This window comes from Gallinula chloropus (assembly GCF_964237585.1).
Source record: "Gallinula chloropus genome assembly, chromosome: 4".
Classification (NCBI taxonomy): domain Eukaryota; kingdom Metazoa; phylum Chordata; class Aves; order Gruiformes; family Rallidae; genus Gallinula; species Gallinula chloropus.
This window is the reverse complement of record NC_140088.1, coordinates 6,512,355-6,529,033: the sequence shown is the minus strand read 5'-3', so window position 1 is coordinate 6,529,033 and position 16,679 is coordinate 6,512,355. Positions and strand designations below refer to the sequence as shown.

The following is a 16,679-nucleotide window of genomic DNA, read 5'->3' as shown; positions in this document are numbered from 1 at the left end:
AGGGAGGTCCTTCCATTTCATGTTGCCTGTTTGTGGCATCATTATTGTATGTACTGAATATGCTGCATGATACTAGAGTCCCACTGCTGCTCTTTATTTCACTGTCCTGTCTTCATGGGAGTGGTGAGTAGAATAGGACTGCACCCATGCCCTTAGTTGTGCAGCCTGCCCTCTACATCAAGACCTTTTTCTGTACAGTCCTGTAGCAAGGTTTGCTCTTGGTGTGTTTTCACTTCTCTTTTGGAGTCAAGAGAATAGCCTGGATACAAATTCATGGTCTAAAGGTAGATTGAGATATTGGCCATTTTAATAATATTTACTATGAGAAATACGTGCTGTTGGGAATTCTGAAGCCCCGTTTTGAAGAAGAATGTTGGCAAAGCAGAAAAATGAGAGGCTTGCTAATATTACATGATGTAATGTGTAAAGTGTCATGATAATGCCTGCAGTAGTAGATTAATTTTATTTTTTTAAATTACTGTTTAGGTGCTGTATGCTAGAGGAAAAAAGCTGCTAGAGGAGAAAACCAGCATAGTCCGAGTTTAGTTCTTCAGGAGTTCTGTTAGCAGAACTCATGATTTTTGTCAAGAGTTCTGTTAGCAGAAATCATGTTTACAGACACGTGATTTTCATGCTGGACATGGAACAAGAACTATAGCTGTCATTCTGTGACAAACATGAAGACATTAAGTGTCTTTTGTCTGTAAAAATACCTTGTCAAGGATGGACTTTAAGAAGTGTATGTATTTGTACATTTTTAAAATTTCTGTCTCAGTATCCTTTAGGACTTATTTTGCTGAAATCTCAGAATTTTTGCAGTCCTACAGCTCTCTCATTCACAGGTTTTCTTCTTTTTTTTTTAGAGTTGACTTCAGCTACATTTCATTGTCCCACATACTGAATTGCTCAAGAATAGGTTGTAAACACTTGATGGGAAGCTCAGCTCTGTGTCTTCCAGAGTCACTGAGACAGCACAAGAGATTGATGCTTCCAGGTCTTTCATTTGAGACAGCAGTGCTTACATGGGCACGATGTCACAATGCTTATTCCTTTCTTGTTAGTGTTTTCAGAAAGTATTCATTAAAATACTTTTTACCATCTATTTGTCTTTTGTTCCAACAGAGTGTATCAGCTTTGGTGTTTGGTGGTGATATCCAAACTACCGCCTTGTAATAAATACACTGTTTTAAAAGGTTCCTGTTAATACTGTTTTTCCTTCTAACAGTCTTCTCACACATCTTCCTTGTACTTTATCTTTTTGTTTCCCCCCACTTTTTTTTGGTAAATGAGTATTATTTCATAAGACAATAAACTGCCTGCTGACAGTTAATTACTCTTTCAAAACAAAGTATCTGGGCAAGACCTCTTATGGTTACTGTAAAAAACAGTGAAATATAATTTAGCTCAAAATTTTCAGATATTTAATCGTTAAAATAGATGTTCAGCTGACAGCAATAAGTATACATGTGTATGCACACAGTAGCAAATGTTAAATTTTTCATTCTTTGTCATTGAGTTAAATATTTAAATAAAACAATCTTAAAGCTTCTTTTCTTTCAAGATGTGGTGTGTGTTTGGGATTTAAAGTAATCTCTCAGAGTCAAAAATACAAGTATAAAAAATTACAGTTATATTTTCTGTTAAAAGGTTGGGTCCTGGGTTTGGGAGAAGGATCTTTAATTTGCTTGCTTTTCTAAAAGCACGTATTTCCTTTATATCCACTTACTTAATATATAAAAGCCAAAATCCATTATTATATTGGAATAACTAGGTTGTTATTAATTTCAACTTCTTTGTATTTTTTAAGACATTTTAAAGCATTCTGAAAAAATGTTTTTATCTGATGCTAAACATTGGGGGTTTTGACATACAGTTGGACCTGGAAGAAACTGAATAATGATGCACATTTGAAAAATGTAGCTCTGGTACTGATCTGGGATTGTAACTTGCTTTTGTCTGATGTTTTCTCTCCTGCAGAAATGGTGATGGGGGTTATTTACGTTAATTCATTTGGCTTGTTGAAAAAAATATGCCCACACTCCTCTACTTAATGGGATTCTTTCCTCGTTGCAGTGCAAACGGCTGGAGCAGGAGCTTCATCATCTGAAAGAGCAGAACCAGACTTCAGCAAACAACACGAGACATCTGACTGCTGAAAACAATCAAGAACGTGCTCTGAAGGTAAATCTCCATTTCTTCTTGCAGGCAAATTAAGGTTGTAAGCCCCTGGTGCCAGCTTTCTGGGCTGCATATATCAGTTGTGTACATTTCGGCAGAAGTGAGCTATGGTGTTTGCCAACAACCCCTTCTTTAAACACAGATACAGCACCCTTCTGCTATGGTTTTATTTTATTTTGTGTATGAAAACACCGAGAAAAAAAATAACACATCCTCCAAATTATTGGGCTGGTAATTAACACTAAATTCTTGGGCTCGGTCCTTGCAATATTACATTTGATAACGTGCAGAAAACTGCAACTATTTGCCTCATGGTACCTTTGCAAAACTAATATTTTAAAGCATGGCTGTTTGATCTGCTCCCAGCAGTGTGTGCTATATTAATAACATTGTTGACCTATACTACTAGTGACCACATAGTTGATACTACTATTTGCAAAAGGGTAGCTAGTTGGAATTGGGAGGAGGAATAATAAGTCTTGTCAATAAGAATAAAAATGAGCAGACAGGCGGGAGAGGGTCAGAGAAAGGACAGTATAAAGTGACAGGTTATTGCTGCTTTGAGAAAGGGAAATTGTAACGTCAGTGGAATTGATAGCTACATAACCAGCAATCTCACCGCTAGCCAGAATAAGAGACTATTCCAGGTAAGATGTGCAAGCAACGTGTGCACCTATTCAACCGCTGTATTCTTTAAAATCTCTTTTATGGGTAGTGGAGAGACAGTATAAATACAGAAGTTACTCTGTTGATACTGTGTTGTTTTCAAACTGTGTTTGATTTAGGCAGCAAGATGGAAACACGTCTCATTTATACGCAGATTTTCCTCTCCCTCCTTTTTCTTCTTTTTTGTTTGGTTTTTTTTTTATATTTGGGAAACATTATTATTATTCTTGCAAGAACTTGACTGATGCAAAGTATAGGAATTAAGGTAAATCCTTGTGTAGTTTGACATTTCTCAGTTTAAAAAAAAAAGTGTAAGGAATAAATGGAGAGAGGCTGCGTGCCACACAACTGTTCTGTGTGCCATGGATTTATAATTGCCATCAGAATTTATGTTGAATATTACAAAATCAGGTATGCAAAACTGAGAGCAATCCATCCTCAGATGACTAGAAATAGAGATTGTAAATATTCAGGGCTGTTTCTGACCACAACAGTATTGTTTTGAGTCTGGTATCACTAAAAGTTAGTGCTTACCGAGCACGCTACTGATTGAATGTAGCATTCATTAATTGCAGGCTGACTTGTTTTTTTGGTGTATCATTGCACAGAGTCTTTCTGCTATAAAACAGCAGTGTTTTATTGAAGCTACCTGTTTTACATTTAATATTGCCTGACATAATGCTTACAGAATAATTTTATTTTCAGAGCAAGAAGTGACTTAATAGTTCAGAGTGTTACTAGGATTTCATTCTAAGCCTGATATTGCTCTCCCAGCACCTAATCTTTAAAGAATTTAATTTCTGTCTGTCACAGGCATTTTTTGATTTTTCAAAGTTAGAGGTTAATTGGTTGTAGTCTTTTAGAGATGAGAGTCTGAGGAGGAAAAAAGAAATGCTTTTCAGTTTTTGGTAAAGTTGAACTTTTTTTTACTATAGTTCCTCTGTACCAATTCATTTTACCATTGCCTACAGTGAGGACAGGTCCATCAGAGTGGAGTACCAATGGTACCAAATGCCAGTGGGTTAAGTTGAATTCTTGACCTTGAAAACTTTAAAATGCCCATATGCAATGTTGGCAATAATAGTTACCTTTGATATAGAGCGTATAAATGCACATCCTGACCTAAATACCTGTGTAAATGAAAAGCTTATCACCCTTTTTTAGTGTAGCTACAGCCTAAAAAATGCAGATTGGCTGGTAGGGATGAAAGTCATGTCAGCAACTCCTTTGGAAAGGGGTCTGACCAGAGCTCTGGGCCTGGCTGCAGATGGCCAGGATGCTCTTGATGCTGTCAGCATCAGAGCTCCCTGATGGAGAAGTATCCAGCCAGAGCTCCCTGACAGGTAATGCAGTGTTCCATGAGGTCTTGGCACAAACCTCTCCTCTGTAACCTTCTTGTTCCTAGCTGCTGCCTCCTACCTCTTGTACCTGCTCACTGGCTATTCTAAGTGCTACACACAGAGTGCTTGAACAGACCCAAGAATCCCCTCCTGTGTCCTCTCCGCTGCAGATCAACCTCTGGTCACCTATTTTCGAAGAAACAGGGCAGGCCATTTGGCTCTGTGGTGTAGGGTTAAATATCCACACATCTATTTTTATTTTCACCATGATTCAGAGTACTACATTTGCTTTAACCACTTCCACGTGCAAACTGGGAACTGTGCTATATATTGTTAATTCAGATGTAAACACCAGTCCTGCAGAAGGAGCCCAGGCATTCCTTCTGTGTCTATCCAGGAAGTTTCAGGGTTGTTTTTTTTTTTTTAAAAAGCCTCTATTTTTTCCTACTCTTTTAAACATAATTAGTATTGTCTGATTCAGTTTGGCAAAAGATGTATTCTGCTGATAGGTGGCAGGCAAGAAATTTGATCTGCTCTATGTTTTCTCCAGGGACTACAGAAGTGTAAACATCAGATGCGGCGCAAGGATACTTGCAGTCCTCACTGGATAATAATACAGTAATTGGGATTAAGGATGGCATGACCTCTGTGGGGGTCCTGAAATACACTGAACAACAAAATGCAATGAGTATTGGGAGGGTTTTTTTCTTATTTTTTAATATTATCTCACAATAATGAGCTGCTTAGAAGGAAAAAAAAGTGTAGTATCCACAGGAAACCTCTTTCATGCCACTGATGGTATGGTCTAACAGGTAAGATAAGCAAGAGCTTTCAGCTTTATTTTCAGTTATATTAGCTGACAGGGCTACTGCCAACCTTTTTTGAGGCAGCCTATAGACTCCTGAGTGAGGCAAAGCAGCAGACAGAAAGATTGTTACTGCAGGAGAGCCGTGGTGGCAGTATCTTGGCCAGATTGAGGATCTGGAAATCACAAAGATTCTGTAAGCGCTCTTTGCATGCTTCTGGTTTTACGCATTTAGATCCCATGTCACGCCTGCACGTCATGTGACATCACATCTAAGGCATGCTGTATAGACCTATACTGTGCTGTTTCATCTTACTGCACAACATAGCATCTGCATGTCCTTGGTAAGATAGCTCTTCTTGGCTAATCTCTGTCACACGTTAGTACTACATGATTTAAAATTTCCATATTCGATGTATTTAGTGCATAGAACATTCCTTGTAGTGATGTAGACCATTCAGTCCCACAATGCCAAACTGGTACTCCTAATTTTTCTAATGCTCTTATTGGTCATCTGGGATTGTATTAATTGAACGAAAAGACCAATTTCAACTTCTCCCTCCAGGCAATGCCCACAACTGCACTGAGGTCATTCAGAGAAGCATGTGTGGGTCCCTATTTCCATAGTTAAAGTAAAATAATCCTCCTCTTTGTGAAACCATTTTAAAAAAATCTCTTATAATATTACAGATTGAATTATAGCTAAATCTTTTAGGGATAATTGCTTCCTAAGGGCCTATACATTTGCGCTCTTAGTACCTTTTCATAAAATAAGATCTGCAGAGTGCTTTGCAGTTCCAGTGTCTCAGGGTCTATATGTAAGATTATTCATTTGTGCCTGGCCTTATAATTAACATTTGGTCTCTATTGATTCTGATAAATGTATTCCCACAATGCACCGAAATAGCTGATTCAATTAAACAGAATAGTTGAAGAATTGCTATTTTTTTATTAGTATTCAAATATTGTTGTGGATAATTTTATTGTTGTTAGTTTTTTTAATGTGTCATTTTAAAATGCAGAGGTTTAAGTAATGCATTTTCCCAAAGAAAAATAAAGATTTTGCCACTGCGAATGTCCTCTTTACTTGGTTGAAGAAGAATAGGAAATAAGTCTTGTGAAACAAATACCCTTATGTGAAAATCCATGGAAAATGTTTCACTGGATTTGAACAAGACAGACAGAGATGTGACACATTTTTTCCCCACAGGCCTGATTTATTTTGTAATTTTTAATTAGGTCGTGCATTCTTCTTAAAGCAGCTACTAATCTGCTTTAAAGACCAAAGAGACATACTGATTTTACTCTCAAGCCAAACTCTCAAGATTGAGTGGAGGGCTGTTTCATGATGATACACGACTCAGGTGCCCTTTAGTGACTAAATGAGTACTCCGTCCAATAATGATGTCATTACAACTTGTAAAGGTTATGAATCTCCTTCAGAGCTGTTAAGGTGTTAATCTTTGGTTATGATTGGCTTGTTTCTTTTTTTTTTGACTCATCAGTCTTTTTAGGTATGAATTTCTGTAGAATTCATCTTATGTGCTTCCATGATTTTATGAAGAATATCATCAATTTAGAGTCAGAGGGAAGGAAGTGACCTGAAGGAGTTCGTCTACAGTACTGTCATAAAGCAATTGTAGCTGATGTCATCTGCTTTCTGCTGACATATAAGAATTGTGTCAAGGGCAGGAAATCCACCATGTCAGCTGCAAAAACAAATCAAGCTGACTAGTCAACATATCATCCATGAAGAGTGCGATCCTGGGAGAATCTGATGCCATAAGAGTTTTTTAAAAAAATAAGAAAAGCTTTAACATGAAGTTTAAAATGTTTGCTACTGTTGACAAGCCAGACTATTCACACTATTTAGGCATATAATATTGACTATGGAATCAAATGTTTCTTTCAGAAGATAGTAATCATGTCCCTTATCTACAAAAACTAAGTAATTCTAACAATGCTTTTATATTTAGAGCTTCAGATATGAAGTTTCAGAGCTTCATTTTAATGACTTCAGAGCTGGTTTATGGCTATAAAGACCCCAGTTTGTTTCTGACTGGGCCACACACTTTTGAAATGCTCTCTAATCCAGGGAGGCTTTCCTGAACCAGTGGTAAGAAAGTGAGAGATTTCAATCTCAACTCTTCTGCTAAATTCCAGTCCAGCACACAATTTTTACATTTGATTATAGTTATTAGTCTCATCCTAGAAAACTCTTAGAGAAATTCCTTTCAATACTTTCATCACCATTTTACATGAGGCAACAGAGATCAATCTGATATATTAGAAACCTAGAACGTAAGGTTTGAACGTGGCAAGGTCCAGCCACATCCAGAACACCACTCTGCCAACTTCAGCAATTTTGGCTCTTGCACTGCTGTTAATGGCAGCACAGTGTTGAGTGATAAAAACCTGCTGCTGGTTACCAATGTGTTGCAGCTAAAAGATGAACAGCTAGCTATGTTATCCACTGCAGAAGCGGGTGTTACATCTTCCTCCAGTTTCTAGCTACAAATTGCTTTTCAAAGAGGATAGAACTTGCTATTGATCTACTTGTTTGGAAAAAGGTGCTCTAAAATATTGTGCTTACTTCAGGGAGGTTGAGGGGTTTTTTAAGTGAAGCAACTCAGCAGTGATCATATGTTGGATGATCCACACAGTTCTCTCAGATTTAGCTGTGAATTCTTCTGTCCAGTATACACTGTTCCCTCTGTATCTAACAGAATATCAACCTGTGAAAGCTAAGCTTCAAAACCCACTCCATGGAGTTAGCCCTAAAGCAATCACACGTTTCATTTGGGATGTCATGTGCTGCTACTTATAAAAGGAATTGTTATCACATTTGCAAATTAATATATAGCTGTGTTTGAAGACTAGGATGACAGCTTCATATTGGAAATAGAAGGGTAGGAAAAGTAGATTGCAGATCAGTGTGAGGAGATGCAGTGTGCCCGTGTGATCTGTATCTATTTTTCTGAAACTACAGAAAAATTTCAGGAGCAATGGGAATAGTTAACAGGCTTCTTGGAGGTTATCTCCAGCAAATAATATGTTGTTACAACTAATCCTGAAAGGTTCTTCATACTATTCTTCCAATAACTTACACGGGGATAAAATGCTAGAGGATTTATTGAGGTAAGCTGCAATCTCTAACTTTGTGCAAGAGACATTTCAGTAGTTCAGTTTCTTCTCCTAAGGGCGCCATTTCTCCTCTCCCACTTTCAAAAGAGTGGTCTAGTTCAGGTTATGAAAGCCAAGATGAGTTAATTTCACTCTCCAGTAGCTACCCTAAAGTAGTGTATGCCTTAATTTAAATGCTTGGACAATGTGAAAGACAAATTCATTACCCTGATGAAGCACGTGAGATCACTCTTAATTTTCAGAGTGGGATTTTGCTGAAGTTTTAATGCTTGAAATGTTCTTATGTGCATAGTGGAGATGGAAACAAAAAGACCTAGAAGAACTTGAAACGTGCTGCTGACAATCTGGATATGGATAAGAATGCACAAACATTTTTCCTCAGTTGCTGCTTCCTAGGCACTTTATCACACAGAGTAGGTACAGTTGCAATCTTAATTGCATTGAACAGACCCTTTGCTTATGCTGCACCCAAAACCTCTTAATCATAAGGTCTGAAAGGGTGCCACTAAAGTTAGACCCAAGTCTGTGCAAGCTCTTATCCATGCTAGAAACAGGATTAGTCACTTTATGGCTGGTGTTATTAAACAGTGCTGCACACCTTAGAGGGGTATCAGTGTAAACCGGTGCATCATGCCATAAATGAATAATGAAATGAGGCCATGTACAATGCCTGCAGAAACAAATTTGTCCATGTTCCACCTCAGTATTAATTTTCTGCATTCCTTTCTGTTTAAGTTGTAGTGTGTCCAACAGCACAGACTTCTGACAACCTACCCATCTGTATGTATGAAGAGGAAGAAAGTAACTCATATACAGTGACCAATATTCCTCAATCCCAGTGGAAAAAAATGGGAGTCCTGGTCAAGAGGTCTTTAAAGCAATCATTTGAAATTTCCTTGGATCCAGTTGTTCCTGTGAGCAGATATCATAACCTGGTCCTCTGGTCAGTTCAGGTCCAGAGATTTCTCCTTCATCTGCTCTCATATATTTAGTAGTGTAACAGTTTGCTTACACACATCCACTGTAGGCAGGAAATGACTAATTTAGCACCATGTATTTGACCATGAGTCCAAAAGCTATGTTCAGATATTTGATCTATTCATATCACTTTCAGTGTCCAGTTTTGTTAATTAGGGGGTTTTTTTAAGCCATCCAGGCTGTTAGGCTTTATTTAGTTATGCAGATCTTGACAGAACAGTTGTTAATGAGTGACAACTACATTCTTAGTGACCGTCTCCTCCCATCTGGTAGTTAATGTTTTAGCACTGATGGACATTTGTGTTCATCGATCATAAATATCTTCATTTGTATAGGGAGTTGAAGGTTAAGATAATTGCTTAAATGTACCATAAACAAGTAATACAATGCTTTCCCCTGATGGAAAGCAAGGCAAATAAATTATGAAATGGGACGCCCTTCACTGAGAGCGAAGTTGTCCAGAGTCCCTTTAGAAACCCAGGCTCCCAGGGTCTGATAAATCTGGTTTATGGGAAACATCTACCTGGGAGATGCAGGGAAATGGTGTTTTGTAACATAAGTACTTGAATGATTTTCCGTGGTCAGCTTGTGATGTCAGTAAGTGGCTGTGTGGCATCAGGCATCAGGGCCACATGTTCTTGTTTCACTGAGGCATAGCTGTGAGGCAGAATTCTGAACTTGTTCAAGCTTGGGTTATTTACAAATTGAAGGACTAAATAGATGTACTCGTGTTCCCATCTTTGCTTCCCTGGCTGCACTAGCCAAGGCACCTTCCCATATCTGTAGGACTGTTCTTTCCCTGACAGTGCTGTCTGGCCTGGCAGCCCTGTGTTGTCTGCACAGAAGTTACACTGAATTTCTTGGACTCTATTCAAATGAAAGAAGTAGTGTTTCTAACTGAGACCTGAAGTCTTTCAGAAGGACTTTGAGGTACTGGTGAACAAAAAGCTGGGCATGAGCCAACAATGAGGACTTGACACCCAGAAGTCCAATCATGCCCTGGGTTGTACCAGAAGGAGTGTGGCCAGCAGATCAAGAGAGGTGATTCTCCCCCTCTACTCTGCTCTGGTGAGACCCCACCTGGAGTACTACATCCAGCTCTGGAGCCCTCAGCACAGGAAGGACACGGACCTGTTGGAGTGGGTCCAGAGGAGGGCCATAAGGATGATCAAAGGGCTGGAACACCTCTCTTAAGAAGACAGGCTGAGAGAGTTGGGCTTGTTTAGCCTGGGAAAGGCTCAGGGAAGACCTTATAGTGACCTTCTGATACTTAAAGTGTGAGGCTACAGGAAAGCTGGAAAGGGGCTGTTTGTATGTAGTGGTAGGACAAGGGTTTTAAACTAGAGGTGGGGAGGCTTATATTAGACATTAGGAAGAAGTTGGCAAAACACTGGAACAGGTTTCCCAGAGAGGTGGTGGAGGCCCCATCCCTGGAGACATTCAAGGTCAGGGTTGGTGAAGCTCTGAGCAGCCTGATCTAGTTAAAGGTGTTGCTGCTTACTGCAGGGGGGTTGGACTAGATGACCTTTAAAGGTCCCTTCCGACCTAATGCATTCTATGATTCTGTGGTTCACAGCAAAGTAATATATGGATGAGAGTGAACATTTATTGGCATAACAACATTTATCCTGAAAATTATCCTGATAAGAGTTGTATCTGTCTAATTAATTATGGTTGTCTAGGGCATTGTATGTCTTAAGGAATTACAGGCTTCCCTTTACCTGTAAACAGCTGCATGAGAACAGCAGAGAATGTGTCTTGAAAGATTGAACAGCAACAGCATCTTGGCTAGAATTTGTTCTCTTTGCCTAAAGGGTGCAAGTCTTCCTTCTCTTCTTTTAACAGATGCTGAGCCTCTCTTAAGCAAAGCAGATATATTTATTGAACTTTGATTCAGTTCTAAGCATTGAGGAATTCATTACTCATTCCTACTTTGTCTTTGATGTTAGTCTTCATCTGGTCCACTAAAAATTCCTTGGAGGTCTGTTGCTTTTTATTTGACAGCCTTCATCTCTCTTGGCACCAGATTATTCTTGACAATCTTAAACATCAACAAACTGTTTGTGTATATTTAAATGTCCCTTTGTCATTGGGGATGACGTACTCATTCAAAACACTTAAGTGAGATTTTTTTGTTTGTTTGTTTTCATTTCATAGGTGAAACTTGTCTTCCCATGAGATCAGTCAGTGTTACTCCTGATTAGCAGAAGTATTATTCCTGATGAATGCAGTAGGTTCTTGGAATGCAGCATTTTGATCTAAGGTTATTCTAGATCTATATTATCATTCTCACAATCACCCAGGCTGCTTCCACATCCTTTCTTTTGGTATGCAAAGAATCAGCTTTTTTGTGGTAATAGTCTTGCATGACCATGAACTTCCTGTTGACAAGTTCCTCTCATCCATGTTTTTCATTTAACCATTCTGTAATTGTGCATCTGCACATATTATATTAACTTTTAATTTTTACAAACAAATACTTTACACTTTTATGCACCTGTTTTTCCTTCTAACAAGGTATATTCCATTTTATATAGTTGATTGATTTGATAGGCATCTGGGTGACTTGCTGGAAGTTCCTTCCATGTTCAGTGATGCAGTCACTTGGTCTTCCACTTTCAAGGACACTTTATTTCAATTGTAAATGTTCTGCAGCATGTTTAGGTTTTTATCTGAAGTCTGTTAAAGGACCTCAAAACTGTAATAGTTTATGGGCCTGGGACAGATCTCAGACCTATGTGTTATACAAATACATACACTGAAAAATAAACAGTTCTGAAGTTGTACAAGATGGACCAAACTATGCAGGCATCCTGTGGCCAGATTGAAAGCTGTCTGCTACTTGCTCTTTCAGTCCTTATCTTCAGAGAGGTGATACCCATACCTTAAAACCATGATAAAAAATTGTGTTCTACAATACACTGAAATTCATCAATATCTTGCAAATCGGAATCACAGAATCTGACATGTCAGCAAAGCAAACTGTAAAAAACATGGTCATGTTAGAAAAGCTCCTTTTATGGAAACGTGAGTTCTTATAAAAACAAAACCTCTATTTCACTATAATGCTTATTTGTTGTCATGCCCAGTGGTATAGTTTATCACCCTAGTCATGGGTTCATTTGTCCTTCCTTCTGCTCAATAATACAGCAATATTAGTACTTCTGTGAAAGAAGTACTAAGGAAGTGTCATACTGCTGCACTGCAAACAGCTATAAAAAAATTATTTTACTTCCCCACTGGTATGGAGCTTCATTTTGGGTTTGCATGGATTGGGAACGAAGGCCATATATTAATCTAATTGTAAAACAAAGATGAAGCCTAATGCGTCAGACTTGCTACAAGAAAACAAGGATTCCCTCCCTCACTTGGCACTTTCTGGCACTGTAAAAACTGTCTTCAAACTTAGTTAAGAGATTCTAAAATTGAAGCCATTGTGTACATAATATAGTAACTGTTTTCTTCAATGTTTAAAGAAGCCCTTAGCATTGGTTTCTATTATTATTGTTAATAATAGTCTTCACTGGCATAGTTTTCAAATTATCTGTCAACATAGTACTGTAATAAAATAAAGGAAGTACCAAAAGTATTTAGCCAAGTTAAGTTTTTCCTGTCTCAAAGGTACTGAGCATCAAATGATGCTGAAAACAAGATACCAGATTTAATGAATGAAGAGGACTGACATTGTTATGTTGTGCTTTTTTAATTTCATAAATTTCCTTTCTCCATTTGAAATTTGTTATTCCTACATGCAGAAAGGAAATGTGGAAAATCTTAATTTTCAAAATTTTTTCAGTGTCTTACTGTCCATCTTTTCTTTATGCTGCAGAGGAAAATTATCCTCTTTTGTTTGAGCAGCAACTGTAAACAAAATCTTGAGCCTGAGCGCATGATGACATGTCAGTTATTTGTCCTACAATAAAATGTATAAAAGGTAGTAACCTAAGCTCTTGTGCAAAAGGTAAGCTACAGGGTCATTAAATAGCAAAGGTCCTGCTCTGACCCATCCATGACCTCCTTATCTGAAACACCCCTCAGAATTGATAGAATCTACTTTAGATCATGGGTAGAGGAAACCAGGAATAGGATAAAGGATCATTACAAATATTTCAGAATTTTAGGTATTTACTAAAAATGAATGTTTGGTCTTAGTATGTTTAAGTTTATCCAAATTTCTATTGAGAGTTGGAGAGTTCTTTCATAGCATTTTGCCTGGGAGTGATCATATGAAGCACAGTTCAGTGTAGGAGGGGGACAGATGGCAAAGGACACTACTGAAACATTAGATCTTGGTGTGGTTGTAAGACTGCAGATTAGCCTTGATTCAGAAGCCTCAAGTTGCTTGCTACATGTTTTTATTTATCTTTCTACTGTAATCTGTAAGTCTCTCCTACTCAGTTCCCAGGTGAGAAACTTCAGGTTTTAGAATGAGATTAAGTCAAAAGAGCCCGTGTCCAGAAAGTGCAACTTGGTGCTTAGCCATCATTTACACAGAGGAGTCAGGACTCGTTTTGCCTGTCCTTTTTAATTCCCATCTATTTATTTGTTCTGGTGCAGAGGCACATTTTTGATGTTAAGGCACTTGTGCTCCTAGATCACTGAGAGGCTTTGGAAAATCCCTTTCTTTTCCCCGTAAATAAGAGCAAAATCCTGATTTGACTTCCATGTATGTGGCCACGCAGCAGTGTAAAGGAAAATTGGACTCTGCTGTTCATATAGTTGGGTTGCTAAGGGGAGGAGACGTACTACTTGTGTGCAGTAGGTGTATATTTCTACCCTAGCAGTATAGAGGTCATTAGGAGAATGCTTGAAGAGCAGAAGGAATGAATCGACTTGGATTTATTTTGATCTTTTTATTTTTCTTCTATGAAAGTGGGCTTTATGAAGGAAAATATTCCTCACCTGTCTTCCAGTAGATCTCTACAGCTTTTCCTCTAAGATTATGGACTGGCAGCTGGACTTTTCTCTAGGTGTAAACCTTAAGAGTTGGAAGCTGTATGTTAGGGGTCAAGTAGTTTGATAATTCAGTAATTCTGAGTTTCCAGACCTTCACCATAAAAACCTGCACAGGCACACTGGTGTACCTCCTGTTCAGAAAGTATATTAATATAATCTTTACAAGCACAGATAGAACATTGGCATATGAAATACATAGCCTTGTTTTTTATTATTTGAAGACTTCAAAAGTGTAAAGTAAGCTTCATATCAGCAGAAGTGCATCAGTGCATTAGGATTTCAACTCAACATATATTAGGTTTATCTTGATATTTAGAAGCACTGCATGCATAGCTCTGTCATGTAGCTGAATCAAAATTGCTCATTACACTTGCACAAAAAATGAATTATTCACTGAAAACACTCAAAGAAGGTCTGATTTCTCCTGTAAAATACATTTGCAATTAAGACTTCAATTTCTTATGTCTCCAAAATCCAGTGAGATGTGTTGTTACTTCCAAAATTCAGCCTTCCTTAACAGTAAGGTAAATTAAACTTAGCAGGGAAAAAGAAACCACAATAAAAAGGTAAAATTAAAAAGAACTGCCTTCAAATTTTGCACAGGAAGCCCAAGTAACAAATGCCATTGTGTAATAGTAAATGAGTGTATATCGCAGTATTATACAGAATATATATTGGTGATTGAGTTAAGAATTGCAATTTAAAATTAAACTCAAAGATCTAATTGTCACTTTGTAGTTGGTTTCTTTATATATTGAATCTTTCTGGGACTTCATTTTCTGAACTGTGTTGGTTTCCATCTCCAGAATTGATTCTTCACTGAAGAACAGAGATCACCTTTCACAATTTCACTAGTTATATTCAGATCTGAATGTCTGCTGGAGGGCAGCCCTGCTGACATTAATAGGTTCTGTTATAGGATCTAAATTTTGGGAAGAATTGAACCATTTCTTGCATTGATCTTGAAGCTTACGAGTTCCACATACACTTAACTTTTAATGGGCCTAGGTCCCAAATCTGTGAAGGTTTACACACACGTTTAGGCTGCATAACAATATTCAGAGATCAGAGGAAATTCTATTCAAACTTGTTTTCATGAACAAGGTATCATACATGATTTAACAAGAATACACTGATGCTTTACTAGTTCTTTCAGAAGAACTCAGGCTGGAAGAAATTTTAACAGGAATAAACCTTTGATCTCCATGTTAAAAGAATCTATTATCCTTTCTCAGTGCAAAACATCACATCCCTTCAAAACCTTTCCACCCAAAATCTCATTAAGAGCACCCCTACTTTAACCATGCTTCTTACTGAGTTCTTTGGAAAAAAATTATCACAAAATACCCCATCACCCTGGTACTTTAATCCTTCATCCCATCTTCGGAAGGATGGTATGGGTATCTAGTTTAAAAATTGAACTGTCTTTACTCCCCTGTTAAGCAGCTGAGTAAATGGTTTGAAATCACTAGTGTCAACCACCTTCATTTTGAAGAGACACAAATTTCAAATTCTTTCCTTGCCTGTAGTCTAAAGGAGAGGCTTGGTATAACAAACAACATCAATTTTTGTATTCTGATAGACTTCAAAGCATTTAAGCATACCACATGGAGTTAATTGGTTTTATTTGGTTATCTGCTTCTGTTTCTCAGAGTTGAGCTGTAATTGTCTTAGATGTTGGAGGGGAGAGTGAAACCTTGGAAATGCTGCTGGTGGCTCCTTCCGTTTGGAATTGCCATACAACAGTAACAACAAAACCCCTCGTTTTCCAAACTAGATAAAATAAAATCTGTTTATCTAGCCTATTAAATCTGGGTGCCAACTTTCAAGCAGATGCAGTTTTAAGCTCTGTAGATGCTAAATCCTGAAACATTTGGTCTATAAACAAAAAGCTGACATCAAATACAGCATTGCTGCTAGACATAGTAATGATGTATATATGCTGCATTCACACAAAATAGGGAGATGATTGCTTTTTTGTATGTTGCTTAGGGTTTTTTTCTTATGTTGGAGTATTAAAACAGATATTAAATTTTATCATTAATGCGGTGCGTGGTCTCTCTTCAAATCCCCTTAATTACAGATTGACTCCAAGGATTACACAGCATGGATTTTAATTTTAACTGAAACAAAAAGAAAAGCTGCTTAAAAATTATTCTTGCTGAGTGACTTGTTGGACCACAAAACAATTTTTAACATCTTTTGACAAGTGTTGTCAAATTTAAAATATTAGAACAGAGCTAACTGCACCTTCAAACTCCACTTGTATCATGTCTACTTCCCAAATAAAATGTTTTATTAACTTTGTCCTCACAAAGGAATGTCTGCTTCTCATATTTTTTGTTTTTTCAGTTATTTTTTAGGAGAAAAAGACCCGCAGTCTTGCTGAGATGTGTTTGTATTTGAAGAAAGTGACATCAGACTTCATATTTCCTTTCTTGGGTAATTTGACAAAAATTACCAAGCAGAGTTGACGTTGTAGCAGCAACAGTGTATTTCACACCCTTGCATTGTTTCCCTTCTGACCCCAGTCTTTAGGACTGAAGAGCTTCACTATGAAAACTTCATTCCAGCCTGAAACTTAGAATAGCAGGTCCGCGTCCAGAAACAAC

At 37.7% G+C, this 16,679-nt stretch overlaps 1 protein-coding gene across 1 annotated transcript in view; it reads left to right on the top strand.

Annotated features, from left to right (window-relative positions):
• Nucleotides 1-16,679, top strand: part of MIPOL1 (mirror-image polydactyly 1) — a gene marked incomplete at its 5' end in the record, with an annotated part of 160,080 nt that overhangs the window by 64,894 nt on the left and 78,507 nt on the right. The window contains 1 exon segment of the mRNA XM_084264226.1: nucleotides 2,074-2,181. Coding sequence (XP_084120352.1) covers nucleotides 2,074-2,181 — 108 coding nt within the window.